Raw genomic sequence first — 21250 nt, 5'->3', positions numbered from 1 at the left:
GGCTTTTTATTGTCCCCAGCAGAAGTGGCACCTGTAATGATCATGCTGTTTAATCAACTTCTTGATATGTTTTTGTTAATCACTTTTCATATGCTGTTATGACGTAATTACCATTAAGTATAAATAGTTAAAATGGTTATTTGAATTTAAAAAGGCATTGTGAAAGGAAGTGTGTCTTTAAAGTAAATCATTCTGTGCTAAAGACACGTTTTCATTTAGTAAAAGCCTTCACATTTTGACGGCAAACACTGAAATTGTTGTTTTTCTTTCACCTTGGTCGAGTTTTCCTGTCATTTCTGGGCTATTTCCAGTCTCTTTGGAAATAACCCTTCATTTATGTTTATCACTTATTATGAACTTAAAGGGCAACTGAACGCAAAAAACAACTTCTCTGTTTGAAAACAGCCTATAGGCATTGATATTACTTTCATTCCTGTGCCAAAAGTAACAAAAAATAATAAGTAGGATAATTTTTGTCAAAAAGTCAGTATATTCCTAAACTACGTTTTGTGAGATTTGTGTAGCTGAGGTCGTCAAAACTTACATGTCGGTTGGGTTTGGATAACAATCATGCCCACTTGCCCACTAATACAGGATTGTAACGCCTAGGAAGAATTGTTATGCACGAAGAAACAGCTGTGCTGATTGCGCTCTATCCAATCATAGCAGCGAATCTCCAGACAATGAGACAGACCTGCCCATAATGTAGCACCTCGGATATGGACTTGTTTACATAAGACAACACGTCCCCAATGTTATGTTGAAAAAACACTTGGCCCCTAAGCCCTTTATGGAGTGGCCACTGTTGTGTTTGATAGTGATCACTCAAGTCTGCCACTGTTTTGGGCAAAATGAGAATTGAGACAATGCGCACTTGCATCCCAACTGCCGGTTGTCATAATTCCAAAATTCTAAACCCATTCGCGAGCATGTGTCCTGCTGGAACCTGTTTTGTAACATGATGCACACTCTGGTAATAGATATTGAGAAAGTTGAAAAAACTAAACGGCACCGAAGCTAGCTAGCTAGCTTCATTGACAAACACAGAGATGGAACTTAGCTAGCTAGCAGGGTTGGGGTTAATTCCACAAATTATATTCTAATTCAATTCCCTCTCCCTGTCAATTCCATTTCATTCAAATTTCAGGTCAGTCTTTGAGAATTCCAATGTTAGGTCAATTCCAATAATTAAATTGCCAATTCAAAGTTATCCCCAACAATTCCACAAATTTCAATTCCAATTAAATTCCCTGAGGCTTTCAGGCTGATCATATCATGGGGCCATATTGGAGCTGCATGGGGCCATATTGGACAGGAGTCACATGGCCATATCTCCATAAATAATAGGTACATAAAGCCCAATGATGGCGTAAATGTTTAATGGGGTCTGGAGAACACAATAAAGATTTTTTGTAAATACTTTTAGGCTAGTTCTGATAGTGTACAGTGCCTTCAGAAAGTATTAAAACCCCTTGACTTTTTCCACACTGTTGTGTTACAGTCTGAATTTAAAAATGGATTAAATTGAGATTTTCTGTCACTGATCTACACACAATACCCCATAATTTCAAAGTGGAATTATGTTTTTAGAAATGTTTACAAATTAATTAATGACAGGCTCTGTCGTAGCCGGCCGCGAACGGGAGACCCATGGGGCGGCGCACAATTGGCCCAGCGTCGTCCAGGGTAGGGGAGGGAATGGCCGGCAGGGATGTAGCTCAGTTAATAGAGCATGGCGTTTGCAACGCCAGGGTTGTGGGTTCGATTCCCACGGGGGCCCAGTATGAAAAATAATAAAACTAATGTATGCACTCACTAACTGTAAGTCGCTCTGGATAAGAGCGTCTGCTAAATGACGTAAATGTAAATGACATGCTGAAATGTCTTGAGTCAATAAGTATTCAACCATTTTGTTATGGCAACCCTAAATAAGTTCAGGAGTAAAAATGTGCTTAACAAGTCACATAATACGTTGCATTGACTCTGTGTGCAATAATAATGTTTAACGTCTGTAGAATCTGAATGGTTTGAGCTACACACTATTAAAAGCTATCTCTGAAAAGCTTAGATTCTCACGAATACGCAAATGTAACATTTGCTCTATGACACTCACAAGCTACAAGAGTCGTTAGAAGTTAAGAGGTTCTTCTACATAGAAGATCATAGGAAATCCCAGGACATAGTGTCTATAATACTGTAACAAGCTCACATAGCTGCTGTCACAAACTCCGTTGTCATAGACTAGTGGGATATTCATTTGCCAGTGAGCAAACTATTTCTGTATTGCATTTGTCAATAACACTCGTGAATGCAACTGTTAATGTAAACGTATTTTGTGTTCTCCTTGCAGCCCTGGTTGTCCTAAAAAGAAAATGGTAAAATACTTAATTGTGAGGCTAAATATAAGTGCTGGACATACAGTGCATTCAGAAAGTATTCAGACCCATTGACTTTTCCCACATGTTGTTACGTTACAGCCTTATTCTAAAATTGATTAAATAAATATAAATCCTCATCAATCTACACACAATACCCCATTATTATTTTTTTAAAACAGAATAACCTTATTTACATAAGTATTCAGACCCTTTTCTATGAGACTCGAAATTGAGCTCAGGTGCATGCTGTTTCCATTGATCATCCTTGAGATGTTTCTACAACTTGATTGGAGGTCAACTGTGGTAAATTCAATTGATTGGATATGATTTGGAAAGGCACACACCTGTCTATATAAAGTCCCACAGTTGACAGTGCATGTCAGAGCAAAAACCAAGCCATGAGGTCGAAGGAATTGTCCGTAGAGCTCCGATACAGGATTGTGTCGAGGCACAGATCTGGGGAAGGGTACCAAAACAATTATGCAGCATTCAAGGTCCCCAAGAACACAGTGGCCTCCATCATTCTTAAATGGAAGAAGTTTGGAACCACCAAGACTCTTCCTAGAGCTGGCCACCCGGCCAAACTGAGCAATCGGGGAGGTGACCAAGAACCCAATGGTTACTCTGACAGAGCTCCAGAGTTCCTCTGTGGATATGGGAGAACCTTCCAGAAGGACAACCATCTCTGCAGCACTCCACCAATCAGGCCTTTATGGTAGAGTGGCCAGACAGAGGCCACTCCTCAGTAAAAGGCACATGACAGCCCATTTGGAGTTTGCCAAAAGGCACCTAAAGGACTCTCAGACCATGAGAAACCAGATTCTCTGGTCTGATAAAACCAAGATTGAACTCTTTGGCCTGAATGCCAAGCGTCACGTCTGGAAAAAACCTGGCACCATCCCTACGCTGAAGCATGGTGGTGGCAGCATCATGCTGTGGGGATGTTTTTCAGCGGCAGGGACTGGGAGACTAGTCATAATCGAGGGAAAGATGAATGGAGCAAAGTACATCCTTGATGAAACCTGCTCCAGATTGCTCAGGACCTCAGACTGGGGTGAAGGTTCACCTTCCAACAGGACAACTACCCTAAACACAGAGCCAAGAAAACGCAGGAGTGGCTTCGGGACAAGTCTCTGAATGTCCTTGAGTGGTCCAGCCAGAGCCCGGACTTGAACCCGATCTAACATCTCTGGAGAGACCTGAAAATAGCTCTGCAGCGATGCTCCTTATCCAACCAGACAGAGCTTGAGAGGATCTGGAGATAAGAATGGGAGAAACTCCCCAAATACAGGTGTGTCAAGTTTCTAATGTTATACCCAAGAAGACTCAAGTCTGTAATCGCTGCCAAAGGTGATTCAACAAAGTACTGAGTAAAGGGTCTTAATACTTATGTAAAGGTGATATTTCAGTATTTATTTATTAATAAAAACCTGTTTTTGCTTTGTCATTATGGGCTATTGTGTGTAGATTGATGAGGAAAAAATACAATTAATCAATTTTAGAATAAGGCTGTAATGTAACAAAATGTGGAAAAAAAGTTAAGGGGTCTGAATACTTTCCGAATGCACTATAAATGAAAGTCAGATAAATGAAAATACAATTTTTGCTGGGGTCTCGGGGCTGATAGGGTTAACTTTGACAGAAATAATTGAAATGTTCAATGATGTTGTGGCATTTCAAAGCTTCAATAACATCTTGCCTCACTGTCATGTCATGTTTATTACGTTTTCATTAATGTATAAATGCCTTTTGATGACGAGTAAATCTAAGGGATTACCAATAACAGTTCCTTGTTGTTCATTGTTAATTGCATTATCTTTACACAACCCATCCTCATCCCTGGAGTTTTGCTTACAAAAGCAAAGCAGTAATGAACAAGCCAAATGTATTAATTTCCGAAACCCCAAAAAGGTTGGTGCTTCAGCCGTTGCTTAAACAGATGCAAAACAGATGGCAGGTGTGTAAGCGTCAGTCCCCAAATCCCATCGGCAATCCACACCTGCAATGGGGTTATTCATGTTGCTTGTCTTTGCCTTCTGTTTTCAATCTCAGGGTGCCTGAGCTATTGTTTAGTGCCCTTGATTCGGACATTTTGATTTTTTCCATTTTTGTTTATGATGTGCCATCCAGAGCTGGTTTTGACTGCCAGTGGTTTTGCACAAAGGCCTGTGCTGTTATGGCAGACGATGAAGAAGAATTATGAGGCTAAACTCGATACAGAGCAGCGTTTTTATACGTCGGTCCAGCATTTGTTTGAGTTATTATTTGAATGTATTATTTTCTATATGCTTGCTGCCTTCCTAAATGACTGTTATAAGCATTTTATAGCCACTGGCAGGCTAATAAGCGGACATACTGTAGCTTGAAAAGTCTGAGGTGTCGTCTCTTCCCAAGCTTTTGTATGCAGTATGTGTAGCATTTCTAGGTAACTATGTTCTCCATGGAGAGAAGGATATAACCATAGTGAAAAAAGGCAGGTGAAAAAAGGCAGGTTGCACCTTGTTTACATCTATTATCACAGATAACTGATACTGTATAATACACCTATAATAAACAGTGCATTCAGAAAATATTCACACCCATCGACTTTTTCCACATTTTGTTGTGTTACAGACTGAATTTAAAATAGACTAAATTGAGGTGTTGTGTCACTGGTCTACACACAATACACACAAAAAGTACAAATGTATTTTTGGTAATTATGTTTTTAAACAAATTAATACAAAATTAAAAGCTGAAATGTCTTGAGTCAATAAGTATTCAAACCCTTTTTTATGGCAAGCCAAAATAATTGCACGAGTAAAAATTAGCTAAACAAGTCGTGTTTAACATGATTTTTGAATGACTACCTCATCTCTGTTCCCCATGCATCCAATTATCTGTAAGGTCCCTCAGTCGAGCACTGAATTTCAAACACAGACTCAACCACAAAGACTAGGGAGGTTTTCCTATTGGTAGATTGGTAAAACAAATTAAAGCAGACATTGAGTAGCCCTTTGAACATGGTGAAGTTATTAATTACACTTTGGATGGTGTATCAATACACCCAGTCACTACACTATTCAGGTACAGACGTCCTTTGCTGGAGAGGAAGTTAACCACTCAGGGATTTCACCATGAGGCCAATGGTGACTTTAAAACAGTTACAATGTTTAATGGCTGTGATAGGAGAAAACTGAGGATGGATCAACAACATTGTAGTTACTCCCCAATATTAACCTAAATTACAGAGGGAAAAGAAGGAAGCTTGTACAGAATAAAGATATTCCAAAACATGCATCCTGTTTGCAAATGTGGCAAAGAAATGAACTTTATGACCCGAATACAAAGCGTTATGTTTGGGGCAAATCAAACACAACACATCACTGAGTACCATTCTTCATATTTTCAATCATCGTGGTGGCTGAATGTTATGGGTATGCTTGTCATCGGCAAGAACTAGGGAGTTTTTTTAGGATAAAAATAAATGGAATAGTGCTAAGCACAGGCAAAATCCTAGAGGAAATCCTGGTTCAGTCTGCTTTCCAAGAGACACTGGGAGACAAATTGACCTTTCAGCAGGACAATAACCTAAAACACAAGGCCAAATATACACTGGAGTTGAATGTTCCTGAGTGGGCTAATAACAGTTTTGACTTAAATCAGCTTGAAAATCTATGACAAGACTTGAAAAGGGCTGTCTAGCAATGATCAACAACCAACTAGACAGAGCTTGATTAATTTTTAAAAGAATAATGTGCAAATATTGTACAATCCAGGTGTGCAAAGCTCTTTTATATATTTTTATTTCACTTTTATTTTATCACGGAGTCATACTGAGACCAAGGTCTCTTTTACAGATGAGCCCTGAATTACAGAAATTACAGAAAATACACACATCAATCAATATAAATACAAAATGCAAGCAGAAAGAAAGAAAAACATGGTCATAAAAAAAACACATTCATCAGTAATAAGGTCCTCAATCAGCTTTCTGAATTGCCCGAAAGGCACCAAAACATCACATTTAAGAACATTTTGAAGATAGTTCCACAAATAAGGTGCAAGAAAACTAAAACTAATTTACTTAACTCAGCAGAAACCAAAGGAATTTCGAGAGTTAGCCATCCCTGAGACTGGGTGTGGTAACTCGTATGCCTAAAGTTTAGTAATGATGTTGGGTACAGTGGGACTTTTTGTAAATGAAAACATAGCAATGTATCAACCTACGTGACATCAAAGAGGGCCAACCAACTTTCTGATAGAGAATACAATGATGAGTACTAAAATTGTCGCCCATAATAAAGCGCAGAGCGCTATGATAAACTGCATCTAACGGCTTTAATGAAGTGGCAGCTACGTTCATGTAGATGACGTCGCCATAGTCTAGGACCGATAGGAACGTCGACTGAATAATCAACTTTCTACAATTTAGAGAGAAGCAGGACCTATTTCTATAGAAGAAGACCATTTTATTCTCAACTTTACTAACTCATCAATATGCTTTTCAAAAGATAGCTTGTCATCTATCCAGATGCCCAGATATTTGTAAGCAGGGACACGATCAATATGGACACCATCCAAAGTACATACAGTTCATTCCAGTGATTCAGACCCCTTCACTTTTTCCACTTTTTGTTACATTACAGACTTATTCTAAAATTGATTAAATAAATAAAAAGTCTCATCAATCTACACACAATACCCCATAATGACAAAGCAAAAACAGGTTTTTAGAAATTTAAAAAACAGAAATAGCTTATTTACATAATTATTCAGACCCTTTGCTGTGAGACTCGAAATTGAGCTCAGGTGCATCTTGTTTCCATTGATCATCCTTGATGTTTCTAAAACTTGATTGGAGTCCACCTGTGGTAAATTCAATTGATTGGACATGATTTGGAAAGGCACACACCTGTCTATATAAGGTCAAATAAAATAAAATGTTATTTGTCACATGCACTGAATACAACAAGCCCTTAACCAACAATGCAGTTTTAAGAAAAATAATAAACTATGCAACAATAAAATACACTACCATTCAAAAGTTTGGGGTCACTTAGAAATGTCCTAGTTTTCGAAAGAAATGCATTTTTTTTGTCCATTAAAATAATATCAAATTGATCAGAAATACAGTGTAGACATTGTTAATGTTGTAAATGGCTATTGTAGCTGGAAACGGCTGATTTTTAATGGGATATCTACATAGGCGTACAGAGGCCCATTATCAGCAACCATCAGTCCTGTGTTCCAATGGCACGTTGTGTTTGCTAATCCAAGTTTATCAATTTAAAAGGCTAATTGATCATTAGAAAACCCTTTTGCAATTATGTTATCACAGCTGAAAACTGTTTTGCTGATTAAAGAAGCAATAAAACTGGCCTTCTTGAGACTAGTTGAGTATCTGGAGCATCAGCAATTGTGGGTTCGATTACAGGCTCAAAATGGCCAGAAACAAATAACTTTCTTCTGAAACTCGTCAGTCTATTCTTGTTCTGAGAAATGAAGGCTATTCTATGCAAGAAATTGCCAAGAAACTGAAGATCTCGTACAACGCTGTGTACTACTCCCTTTACAGAACAGCGCAAACTGTCTCTAACCAGAATAGAAAGAGGAGTGGGAGGCCCCGGTGCACAACTGAGCAAGAGGACAAATACATTACAGTGTCTAGTTTGCCTCACAGGTCCTCAACTGGCAGCTTCATTAAATAGTACCCGCAAAACACCAGTCTCAACATGAACAGTGAAGAGGCGACTCCAGGATGCTGACCTTCTAGGCAGAGTTGCAAAGAAAATGCCATATCTCAGACTGCCCATCTTAATCTTCTCTTTTTATTGGCCAGTCTGAGATATGGCTTTTTCTTTGCAACTCTGCCTAGAAGGTCAGCATCCCAGAGTCGCCTCTTCACTGTTGACGTTGAGACTGGTCAACCGTGGAGGCAATAGCATACACAACAGTATTTTATTTATTTATTTAACCTTTATTTAACCAGGAAGGGCTCATTGAAATTTGAAATCTATTTTTCAAGAGCGTCTTGGCCAAGATAAGCAGTGCCAAGTCATTACACAATTACAGACAAATAACATGAAAACTACAAGGGATCTAGTAAAAGCCATAGAAAGTGTTACGAACTCAAAAAAACGCAATTTAAAAACATTGACAGGTCAAGGAATCAGCCTCAAAATCCTTCATCAATCATTTAAAAACACCAATCGGTACAAGTTCTTCCAGTTTAAATCTATTTTGTAAGGCGTTCCAAGCCTGACTAGAGAAGGCCAGCCAACCCTGGTTTATAAAGTGCAGTGGTGCGACAGGGTTTTGCAGTTTAAAATAAATCTCAATGCGCCATGGTAAAGGGTGTCAATTGATCTCAAACACTGAGAGGAAGCATTCATATATAAAGTATCTCCATAGTCTAGTATAGGCATAAATGTAGCTGAACTAGCCTCCTTCTGGCTTCAAAAGAAAAACAGATCTTGGAATTTCCTTACATTCCAGGGTTAGATTGAACAGATATGTAAGTGGTTCAGCTATGAAATCAGCTGCCAGTTTTAAAAAGCAGGGATCAAGAAGATCATGACCTGCAGGCTTTCTCTGATCTAAAGATTTCAGGGGTTTATGTACCTCCTGCACTGAGAATGGCAAAAAGCTAAAAGTTTGACCAGCTCTCACCGGTTCATCTACACAGGGTTGTACAGAGACAGAGGATACTGAATCAAACAGCCTACCAGATGATACAAAATGCTAATTGAAACTATTCTGCATTTCAGTTTTGTCATATACAGCAGCAGAGTCCTTCAATACACATGACGGTAATTCATTAACATTACTGTTACCAGACATAGACTTAATAGCCTTCCAAAACGTTCTAGGGTCTTTCAGGTTATCAGTGGTAACAGACATAAAATATTCAGAGAATAGAAAAGAAGAGAAGAACACTTGTTTCGTAGCTGCCTAAAAAGAAGCCAATCAGCATCAGAACATGATTTCCTTGCCTTAGCCCAGGCTAGATTACGTTCGTGAATAATACAAGACAGCTCAGAAGAAAACCATGGATTATCCCGCCCTTTAACTCTGAACCTGTGGAGTGGGGCATGTTTGTTTATTATTTGGAGAAAAAAAATCATGAAAGAATTTCCAGGCAGTTTCCACATCAGGAATAAGCTCAATCTTGCTCCAGTCAAAATAAAACAAATCATGAAAGAAAGCCTGCTAATTAAAACTCTTAAAATGTATCTTACGAATAAAGCATGGGTTTGTTTTAGGAACCTTAGTATTTGTAACCAGCAACAACAGCACAATGGTCACTTAAATCATTACAGAAAACACCAACCAGCAGAATATTAATGTGGAACATTTGTCAATATCAAATCAATCAGGGTAGATTTCTCTGGACATTTGAGATTTGGGCGGGTGGGTGAATTAATCAACTGGGTAAGATTCATACAATTACAATACATTTATAAATCATCAGACACCGGCTTTAACCAACACTAGTTGAGATCAACAGTCAAGATCATTTCACTGTAAATAAGTTTAGACATAAGGTGCATCAGAGAAGAGAATGCGTCACAGAGAGCAGAGGGGGGTCTATAACAGCCAATCACAGTTATAGAGAGACCCTTTGAAACCTCAAGATTCAAAGCAAGAAATTCCAACTGTTTACAAATAGTTTTAGACTTTGCCACACTTACAAGGAATTTAGTATTTACATACAGTATATAGCCACATCCCCACCTTTCTTAACTCGATCAGTGCGATACACATTGTAACCATTTATACAAATATCCTTATCAAGAACAGACTTGCTGAGCCAGGTTTCAGAAAGCACAATTACAGTTGAAGTCGGAAGTGTACATACACCTTAGCCAAATACATTTAAATTCAGTTTTTCACAATTCCTGACATTTAATCCTAGTAAAAATTCCCTGTCTTAGGTCAGTTAGGATCACCACTTTATTTTAAGAATGTGAAATGTCAGAATAATAGTAGAGACAATGATCTATTTCAGCTTTTATTTATTTCATCACATTTCCAGTGGGTCAGAAGTTTACATACACTCAATTAGTATTTGGTAGCATTGCCTTTAAATTGTTTCACTTGGGTCAAACATTTTGGGTAGCCTTCCACAAGCTTCCCACAATAAGTTGGGTGAATTTTGGCCCATTCCTCCTGACAGAGCTGGTGTAACTGAGTCAGGTTTGTAGGCCTCCTTGCTCGCACACACTTTTTCAGTTGTGCCCACACATTTTCTATAGGATTGAGGTCAGGGCTTTGTGATGGCCACTCCAATACCTAGACTTTGTTGTCTTTAAGCCATTTTGCCACAACTTTGGAAGTATGCTTGGGGTCATTGTCCACTTGGAAGACCCATTTGCAACCAAGCTTTAACTTCCTGACTGATGTCTTGAGATGTTGCTTCAATATATCCACATAATTGTCCTTCCTCATGATGCCATCTATTTTGTGAAGTGCACCAGTCCGTCCTGCAGCAAAGCACCCCCACAGCATGATGCTGCCACCCCCGTGCTTCACGGTTGGGATGGTGTTCTTCGTCAGTTAGCCTATCAGAAGCTTCTAAAGCCATGACATAATTTTCTGGAATTTTCCAAGCTGTTTAAAGGCACAGTCAACTTAACGGATGTAAACTTCTGACCCACTGGAATTGTGATACAGTGAATTATAAGTTAATTAATCTGTCTGTAAACAATTGTTGGAAAAATTACTTGTGTCATGCACAAAGTAGATGTCCTAACCGACTTGCCAAAACTATAGTTTGTTAACAAGAAATGTGTGGAGTGGTTGAAAAACGAGTTTCAATGACTCCAACCTAAGTGTATGTAAACTTCCGACTTCAACTGTACATACAGTGGGGAAAAAAAGTATTTAGTCAGCCACCAATTGTGCAAGTTCTCCCACTTAAAAAGATGAGAGAGGCCTGTAATTTTCATCATAGGTACACGTCAACTATGACAGACAAAATGAGGAAAAAAAATCCAGAAAATCACATTGTAGGATTTTTAATGAATTTATTTGCAAATTATGGTGGAAAATAAGTATTTGGTCAATAACAAAAGTTTCTCAATACTTTGTTATATACCCTTTGTTGGCAATGACACAGGTCAAACGTTTTCTGTAAGTCTTCACAAGGTTTTCACACACTGTTGCTGGTATTTTGGCCCATTCCTCCATGCAGATCTCCTCTAGAGCAGTGATGTTTTGGGGCTGTCGCTGGGCAACACGGACTTTCAACTCCCTCCAAAGATTTTCTATGGGGTTGAGATCTGGAGACTGGCTAGGCCACTCCAGGACCTTGAAATGCTTCTTCCTTCGTTGCCCGGGCGGTGTGTTTGGGATCATTGTCATGCTGAAAGACCCAGCCACGTTTCATCTTCAATGCCCTTGCTGATGGAAGGAGGTTTTCACTCAAAATCTCACAATACATGGCCCCATTCATGCTTTCCTTTACACGGATCAGTCGTCCTGGTCCCTTTGCAGAAAAACAGCCCCAAAGCATGATGTTTCCACCCCCATGCTTCACAGTAGGTATGGTGTTCTTTGGATGCAACTCAGCATTCTTTGTCCTCCAAACACGACGAGTTGAGTTTTTACCAAAAAGTTCTATTTTGGTTTCATCTGACCATATGACATTCTCCCAATCCTCTTCCGGATCATCCAAAGGCACTCTAGCAAACTTCAGACGGGCCTGGACATGTACTGGCTTAAGCAGGGGGACTGCAGGATTTGAGTCCCTGGCGGCGTAGTGTGTTACTAATGGTAGGCTTTGTTACTTTGGTCCCAGCTCTCTGCAGGTCATTCACTAGGTCCCCCTATGTGGTTCTGGGATTTTTGCTCACCGTTCTTGTGATCATTTTGACCCCACGGGGTGAGCTCTTGCGTGGAGCCCCAGATCGAGGGAGATTATCAGTGGTCTTGTATGTCTTCCATTTCCTAATAATTGCTCCCACAGTTGATTTCTTCAAACCAAGCTGCTTACCTATTGCAGATTCAGTCTTCCCAGCCTGGTGCAGGTCTACAATTTTGTTTCTGGTGTCCTTTGACAGCTCTTTGGTCTTGGCCATAGTGGAGTTTGGAGTGTGACTGTTTGAGGTTGTGGACAGGTGTCTTTTATACGGATAACAAGTTCAAACAGGTGACATTAATACAGGTAACGAGTGGAGGACAGAGGAGCCTCTTAAAGAAGAAGTTACAGGTCTGTGAGAGCCAGAAATCTTGCTTGTTTGTAGGTGACCAAATACTTATTTTCCACCATAATTTGCAAATAAATTCATTAAAAATCCTACAATGTGATTTTCTGGATATTTTTTTCTCAATTTGTCTGTCATAGTTGACGTGTATCTATGATGAAAATTACAGGCCTCTCTCATCTTTTTAAGTGGGAGAACTTGCACAATTGGTGGCTGACTAAATACTTTTTTTCCCCACTGTATACACGCACCGCTATTTTTTTGTGTGATTTTTTTTAACAAGTTATTTTATTTATTTCACTTCACCAATTTTGACTATTTTGTGTAGGTCCATTACATGAAATCCAAATAAAAATCAATTTAAATTACAGGCTGTAATGCAACAAAATAGGAAAAAACGCCATGGGGGACGAATACTTTTGCAAGGCACTGTAGATTAACAAGAATTTAAGCTTTCTGCCCATATAAGACATGTCTATGTCCTGGAAAGTTTGCTGTTACTTACAACAGTCATGCTAATCACATTAGCGCACGTTAGCTCAACCGTCCCGTATACAGGACACCGATCCCGTGGAGGTTAATAAATAAAACACTAAATCCATCCAGATAATCACGTGGGTTCAAACTTTAAAGCCTCGCACGGACGAGGCAGCATATTTTGGGATATATGTCAATTTATCCCAAAAATATACAGTTGTTGCTGTTGCTGTATTCACTCCGTGTGTGTGTGAGCCCTATGGGCCCTGGTCAAAAGTAGTGCACTATATAAGGAAAAGGTTGCCATTTGGGACTCCAGTTTCCAGGAGATTTTCTGGCAGATTGAGTTTGTGCTGACTCTGGCTTTTCGCGAGGGCAGGGCTCGGTACGGCTGGTGTTTAACCCAGCCAAAGCTAGGGGGATTAGGCCACCGCAGAGCGTCGGACCGAGTGAATCTTCTTATTGCACAACCTGATGGGCCTCCGCTGATAATCATCTTTTAAACACAGCACTTTAAAATGGTGTGCCTTTTTTGGTGTGTGTAATAAATCGTAAGCCAGCCCGGGGATGGCTTTTCCACTTTAATGCTTCATAAACTGTCCAAGGTAAACAGTGTGTGTGTGTGTGTGTGTGTGTGTGTGTGTGTGTGTGTGTGTGTGTGTGTGTGTGTGTGTGTGTGTGTGTGTGTGTCTGTGTGTGTCTGTGTCTGTGTGTGTGTGCAGTATTAGTTCATTGGCTTAAACCCACACTTCCCCAAGTCCATTTGGTTTGGAACTGATATTTGGACCCCCTATGATGATGTATTTGGTGATAGTGGTTTATTATAGTAGAAATCCATCACCATCCTGTAAATCTATTTGTTGTTCTGCAGCTGACATAGCTATAATACACACGTCATATTATACTAAATATATCAGGTTCTACTTACAATATATCAACATGACAAATAAATACTCATGTAACACAATTATTATTATGAGTATTGTTTAAAGTGACCATTATCATATTGGTGTGGGGCAGTTCAATAGGGATTGTGTAGGCGGTGGAACGGTCTCCGAAATGTGTTGCTTTTCCTTGCCTGTTTTTTAGCAAAGTTCTCTCACTTCCACCATACGATGTCTCCCAAGTCCCAACCCTATAGAGTGTGGTACTGCCTTCCCTCTCAAAGGATGACCTATATGACCTTCCATATTGTCATGTCAGATTTTATAGCTTGTGTTGTATATGGCTCTATCTCTTGGTGATTTTTTTTTTTTATAACTCAGTGCTGCTCAATATGGTGTCCATATTAGGTGAGACTGCTGAGACTGAGTCTGTCTTAATATGGACCCCATACTCTAGAATACAAGACAAATTCCTACAACTGAACTGACCTGCACTGAATGTAACCTTTGGTCCTCTGTCCCCTGCAGGTCATTGAGACCATCAGTGCAATGGACAGAGACAAACCTCAGAGTGGACACCGCTTCTTCTTCTCCCTGACCGCAGAGGCTGTTGGGAACCTCAACTTCACCCTGAGAGACAACAAAGGTAAGGGCAGCAGGACAACCTAAAAGAATAAGGAAGCCCTTCATAATGAATGCCTAGTCACCAGGCAGCAGCAGCTCCACAACCCCATAGTGGTTTCCTAGCCCTGATATGGCTATTTTCCATTGTCCAAACATTAGATCAGAGCTAACTGTCATCATGATTAGTTAGAATCCACCAAGTATTACTATCTGAACACAATTTGATCATTGTATTGCTGCTATGCCTTCCTCCCCACAGACAACACCGCCTCTGTGCTGACCATGCGAGGGGGTTTCCAGCGTCACGACCAGACTATGTACCGCCTCCCCGTCCTCATCATGGACAGCGGGAGCCCCGCCCTCAGCAGCACCAACACCCTGTCCATACGGGTGTGCGACTGCGACCCCGATGGGGCTCCCCAGTCATGTGGGAGTGAAGCCTCCATGCTGTCAGCAGGCCTCAGCACCGGGGCCCTCATCGCCATCCTGGCCTGCATCCTCACACTTCTGGGTAAGAGGCAGACATTTTACCAAAAAACATCAGGGCCCCATCAGGCCTGCAAGCTGATTTTTTGTGGCCCCCAGACTGACTTTTCATGTCTTACTTACATTTCATATCTTATAACAGTACAAGAGAGTCAAAGCAATTATTTTATCATAGTCGCGAGATGCCAGGCTTTCACATTAACGACTTCACTATAGAACATCAGGCATTTATGGAAGCCCATCTCCGAAATAAAATATCTGTTTTGATATTTTAATACAGGAGCTGATGAACAGTGTTCATATACCTTTTCACGTTACACTAGTTGTACCCAGTTAATCCCAAGATGTCTTTCAAACATTGGTATGTCGCACGAACACAATAATGGTGGTGAATATCATGTAGTGTGTTGAGTAATAACGTGGGCTTTGGGAGGGGAGGACTTGTTGCCATGGCAATCATTTTGACAACACCGTGGTGCGACGTAACTTCTCTAACACCAGAACTATATGAGATGCACATGACGAAATTGTGATCCTGCTGTATTGTAAGCGTTCTAAACTTGAAGTTGTTAGCTTCGTATAAAGAAGCTTATTAATAAAGAAAGGCCAATGTTGCCAGGTACATGTATGATTGGAGTCCTATCAGGCATTGGACTCTCCGGCCCCTGTGGGACAGTAGCACTGTAATCTGGAAATAGTCCACTTAAGGTGGCCAGATTGGCTTGTTTTCTCCCCAAACCTCCATTGTGATTGTTGATGTTGATTGCTGTATTTGTCTGAGTTATTTGTTGATTGTTTGATGAGAGACCGTAAGCTCGATTTGTCCCCATTCATTCTCTCCGATTAGCTAATCAGTCAGTAGTGAGGTGCTCAGAGGTAGTAAACGCCAGATGTATGGTTTGATTGTTTTCTTGTTTAGATAATTGTTTGTTTGTCACTCAAAAAAGAACATGAAAGCGGCCTGTTAGTTTATCACTCAAAAAAGGACATGAAAGTGGCATGTATGACGCAAGAATGATACTTGACTGAACTATGTACATATCAGGCTGCCTGATGAAGAGGTTGTTTAGTTTGAAACACGTTGTGTCATGAGTAACTGTGTAATGAAGTAAAATGATCTGCTCCTACTATTCTATATAGACCTACGTTTTAATGTAAGATGTCCTTGAGTGTCCTGAAAGGTGTCTGCCAAATAAAATGTATTATTAATATTATTATTATTAGGGATCCAAGCTCCGAAGGGGCTGGAAAAATCTGGTTTCTCATAGTCTGAGAGTCCTTTAGGTGCCTTTTGGCAAACTGCAAGCAGGCTGTCATGTGCCTTTTACTGAGGAGTGGCTTCCGTCTGGCCACTCTACCATAAAGGCCTGATTGGTGGAGTGCTGCAGAGGTGGTTGTCCTTCTGGAAGGTTCTCCCATCTCCACAGAGGAACTCTGGAGCTCTGTCAGAGTGACCATCGGGTTATTGGTCACCTCCCTGACCAAGGCCTTTCTCCACCGATTGCGCAGTTTGGCCGGGCGGCCAGCTCTAGGTGGTCTTGGTGGTTCCAAACTTCTTCTATTTAAGAATGATGGAGGCCACTGTATTCTTGGGGACCTTCAATGCTGCAGACATTTTTTGGTACCATTTCCCAGATCTGTGCCTCGACACAATCCTGTCTCGGAGCTCAATGGACAATTCCGTTCGACCTCACGGCTTGGTTATTGCTCTGACATGCACTGTCAACTGTGGGATCTTATATAGACAGGTGTGTGCCTTTCCAAAATCATTTCCAATCAGTTGAATTTACCGCAGGTGGACTCCTATCAAGTTGTAGAAACATGTCAAGAATGATCAATGGAAACAGGATGCACCTGAGCTCAATTTCGAGTCTCATAGCAAAGGGTCTGAATACTTATGTAATTAAGGTAGTGTACAGCATCTATAGACCAATATCTTTATATGTAACATAAATTAAGTTGATGTCTTAAACAACATGGCCGCTCTGAGCCAATGAAGTTGAGTGAGGACGTGGCCTGACACTTCAAGTATTTCAGACACTCTTGAAGGGTTGGAGCCCCCTTCTGGCTATGCATCTCAATACTCTCTCAATACTCTCCAATGTTTCCTGAAGTGTTAACTTGTCCACTACGCACATGTATTTAAAAGTATAAGATTGGCGTAAGAGATAGAGATGGAGTAAAGACCAGAAAACTCGAGATCCAGACCCAGACCAACACTAGGCCTCTTTAGACCCAGACCAAGAACTAGTGTATCGAGACCATCACTAGACCAATACCAGTTTAAATGGGGAAAAACAAGATCCAGAACTAGACCCAGACCAACCAAAGACTAAGGTACTGTACAGTAAAGTGGAGTAGAGTATAGTTCAGTATTGTACAGTACAGTAAAGTGCAGTAAAATAAGGCACAGAACAGTAATGTAGAGTACAGTACAGTAGAATTCAGACACCCAAAGCTTCTTCCTGCCTTCAGTACAGTACAATACAGTACAGTACAGTAGAGTATAGTTCGGTTCAGCACAGTACAGTATAGTACATTAAAGTACAGTACAGTATAGTTCAATACAGTAGAGTAGAGCACAATAGAGTAGAGTACAGCACAGTACAGGACAGTACAATATAGTACATCTCAATACACTATTTCCTGAAGGGTACACTTGTCCACTACCTACATGGGGGTCTTCTGTAGCTCAGTTGGTAGAGCATGACGCTTGGACCCCGGGAACATTGCTGCTTGCAGCTATATTTAGGTGTTCAGCAGCAAAGCTGGTGAAACCCTATTGTATTTGTTGGCATTCATTATTATTATACCAGGTTCTTCCGCCAACTTGGAATGATGGTAAAGGCCCATGGGCCACACCCTCTCATGCAATGTCATGCCAATTGGCCACATTGTGGCGCTATAACAAGTGATTCAAAATGCAAACTTTGAAAGCTCACACCCCTCACCCCGTTTGAGCTAGAGTCCTAAAATGTGATACATAGTTCCCTCTCCTCACAAAGAACAAATTGGCCTCAAGGACCCATAAAGTCCATCATGATGGATTGTCCGCCATTTAGAATTTTGTGAAAACACTTAAAACGATACTCCTCTGGCACCGAATTATGTTACGAAACATAATATCTGGGCTCTATGGACGAATGTCTCTCAACGCACTATTTTCCAGGCTAGTATGTCAAACAACATGGCCACTATTGACCAATAAACATTCACATGGGCGTGGTCTCGCACATAAATGCCTATAAATCAGTCACGGATATTCGTATTGTAACCAAACTTGGTACACGTTGCAAACACTGTCAAGACTCAACATATGCAAACACATTCATATCGACCACACTGTGACGCTATAACGGGCACAATTTATATCTCTTCATCTGTTTGACTCAGACTGAAATGCACAGGGATATGAGTCTAGCTAACTTGTAAAATATGGTAGTGTTTGGCCGCATTGTGGCGCTGTTGGACAGGAAAAAACATTCATGCAAGCTCACTGGCTCATAGCTGCCATATTGTTTCAGCTAAAGTCTTGGCAAATATATACAGTGCATTCGGAAAGTATTCAGACTCCTTTACTTTTTCCACATTTTGTTACGTTACAGCCTTATTCTAATATGGATTATATTACATTTTTTCCTCATCAATTTACACACAATACCCCATAATGACAAAGCGAAAACAGATTTTTTTGAAATGTTTGCAAATTTATTACAAATAAAAAACAGAAATACCTTATTTACATAAATATTCAGACCCTTTGCTATGAAACTCGAAATTGAGCTCAGGTGCATCCTGTTTCCATTGATCATACTTGACATGTTTCTACAACTTGATTGGAGTCCACCTGTGGTAAATTCAATTGATTGGACATGATTTTGAAAGGAACACACCCGTCTATATAAGGTCCCACAGTTGACAATGCATGTCAGAGCAAAAACAAAGCCATGAGGTCGAAGGAATTGTCCATAGACCTCTGAGACAGGATTGTGTCGAGGCACAGATCTGGGGAAGGGTACCAAAAAATGTCTGCAGCATTGAAGGTTCCCAAGAACACAGTGGCCTCCATCATTCGTAAACATATGAAGTTTGGAAACACCAAGACTCGTCCTAGAGTTGGCCGCCCGGCCAAACGGAGCAATCGGGGGAGAAGGGCCTTGGTCAGGTAGGTGACCAAGTACCCGATGGTCACTCATGACAGAGCTCCAGAGTTCCTCTGTGGAGATAGGAGAATCTTCCAGAAGGACAACCATCTCTGCAGTACTCCACCAATCAGGCCTTTATGGTACAGAGGCCAGACGGAAGCCACTCCTCAGTAAAAGGAACATGACAGCCCACTTGGAGTTTGCCAAAAGGTACCTAAAGGACTCTCAGACCATGAGAAACCAGATTCTCTGGTCTGATGAAACCAAGATTGAACTCTTTGGCCTGAATGCCAAGCGTCACGTCTGGAGGAAACCTGGCACCATCCCTACGGTGAAGCATGGTGGTGGCAGCATCATGGGGATGTTTTTCAGTGGCAGAGACTGAGAGACTAGTCAGGATCGAGGGAAAGATGAACTGCACAAAGTACAGGGAGATCCTTGATAAAAACCTGCTCCAGAGCGCTCAGGACCTCAGACAACGACCCTAAGTACACAGCCAAGACAACGCAGGAGTGGCTTCAGGACAAGTCTCTAAATGTCCTTGAGTGGCCCAGCCAGAGCCCGTACTTGAACCCGATCGAACATCTCTGGAGAGACCTGAAAATAGTTGTGCAGCGACGCTCCCCATCCAACCTGACAGAGCTTGAGAGGATTTGCAGAGAAGAATGGGAGAAATTCCCCAAATACAGGTGTGCCAAGCTTGTAGCGTCAAACCCAAGAAGACTCAGGGCTGTAATCGCTGCCAAAGGTGCTTCAACAAAGTACTGAGTAAAGGGTCTGAATACTTACAGTGGGGAGAACAAGTATTTGATACACTGCCGATTTTGTCTTGCTTTGCTTTGTTTTAGATTCCTTCTCTCACAGTTGAAGTGTACCTATGATAAAAATTACAGACCTCTACATACTTTGTAAGTAGGAAAACCTGCAAAATCGGCAGTGTATAAAATAATTGTTCTCCCTACTGTATGTAAATTTGATATTTATTTGCTAAAATTTCTGCTTTTGCTTTGTCATTATGTGGTATTGTGTGTAGATTGATGAGGGGAAAAAGTGAAGGGGTCTGAATACTTGCACTGTATACCAGATTTGGTGCCGATCGATCCAGCGGTTCTGGAGAAGAAGACGTTTAAAGTAGTCAACATCATTGAAAATTGTCCAAAATGCAGCAAAAGCATATTGCACCATCAGTTTGATTTTGAATTCTGATTTGACAAGCTTGGTGAACAGTACAGAAGTAGCTCATCCCAGGGCAATGTGTCCAATTTGTCCTGATTGTGGCACGGTGGGCATGCAGCTGAATCTCTGCAATGCAGCTTGCAGCTTTAATTATAATTATTATTATTATTATTATTAATATTATTAACAGTTCAGTAAATTATAATTTTCGTATTAAAAAAAAAATGTTACTTGCATAGTAAAGGAGTATTTTCTCCATTGAGATTCTCCCACGTGTTTGTCAGTCACACACTATTGGGAGGTGCCGTGGTCCAACCAAGCTCCTCGTGTATCTTGCAGCTATTAGGAGATATAGTGAGTAAGTGTAGTTTGTTGATGACGTAAGCAGCTAACATGGTCAGCGTATTTCATTCTACACATAGTTTTCATGCTTCCAAACCTACATTCGGGCATGGTTTTCCCCATACTATTTTGGTATTTTCAACTCTCCCTTCTGGCTGCCATTTCTCCATTTCGGCCTCAATGTTCTCTTCTGTTGTTGTGGAGGATACATTGTGTGGCAGCAGATGCCTTGCATCCTTGTATTTCTAAAAACCTCTCCCACGTCTAATTCAGACACCCAAAGCTTCTTCCTGCCTATCTGTGGCACTGGGATTGCATCCCAAATGGCACCCTATTCCCACTACGTTTGACCAACGTCCATAAGCCTCTGTACAAAAGTAGTGCACTATGTAGGGTATAGGGTGCCATTTGGGATGAAGACTAGGATTAGTTCACTGCTGCACAGCCTCAAACAAGCCGATATTTTGGGCCAACTAAGCCGTTTCCCTTGGGTGTCCAGCCCAGCCTATTCTGTCATGATGGAGGGTGAGGGGCGGATGGATACATGGAGA

The 21250-nt window shown here is 40.8% G+C and overlaps 1 protein-coding gene across 1 annotated transcript in view; it reads left to right on the top strand.

The window, feature by feature from the left end:
* LOC311150530 (cadherin-7-like) overlaps positions 1-21250 on the top strand; it is a gene marked incomplete at both ends in the record, with an annotated part of 132098 nt that overhangs the window by 100197 nt on the left and 10651 nt on the right. Inside the window, 2 exons of the mRNA XM_084188011.1 lie at positions 14455-14572; positions 14810-15061. Of these exons, the coding sequence (XP_084044137.1) occupies positions 14455-14572; positions 14810-15061 (370 nt within the window). The remainder of the gene's footprint in view (positions 1-14454; positions 14573-14809; positions 15062-21250) is intronic.

The sequence above is a fragment of the Coregonus lavaretus genome, assembly GCF_964263955.1.
Source record: "Coregonus lavaretus genome assembly, chromosome: 23".
Classification (NCBI taxonomy): Eukaryota; Metazoa; Chordata; class Actinopteri; order Salmoniformes; family Salmonidae; genus Coregonus; species Coregonus lavaretus.
The sequence above is the reverse complement of the archived record's forward strand: the minus strand, read 5'-3'. Positions and strand labels throughout refer to the sequence as shown.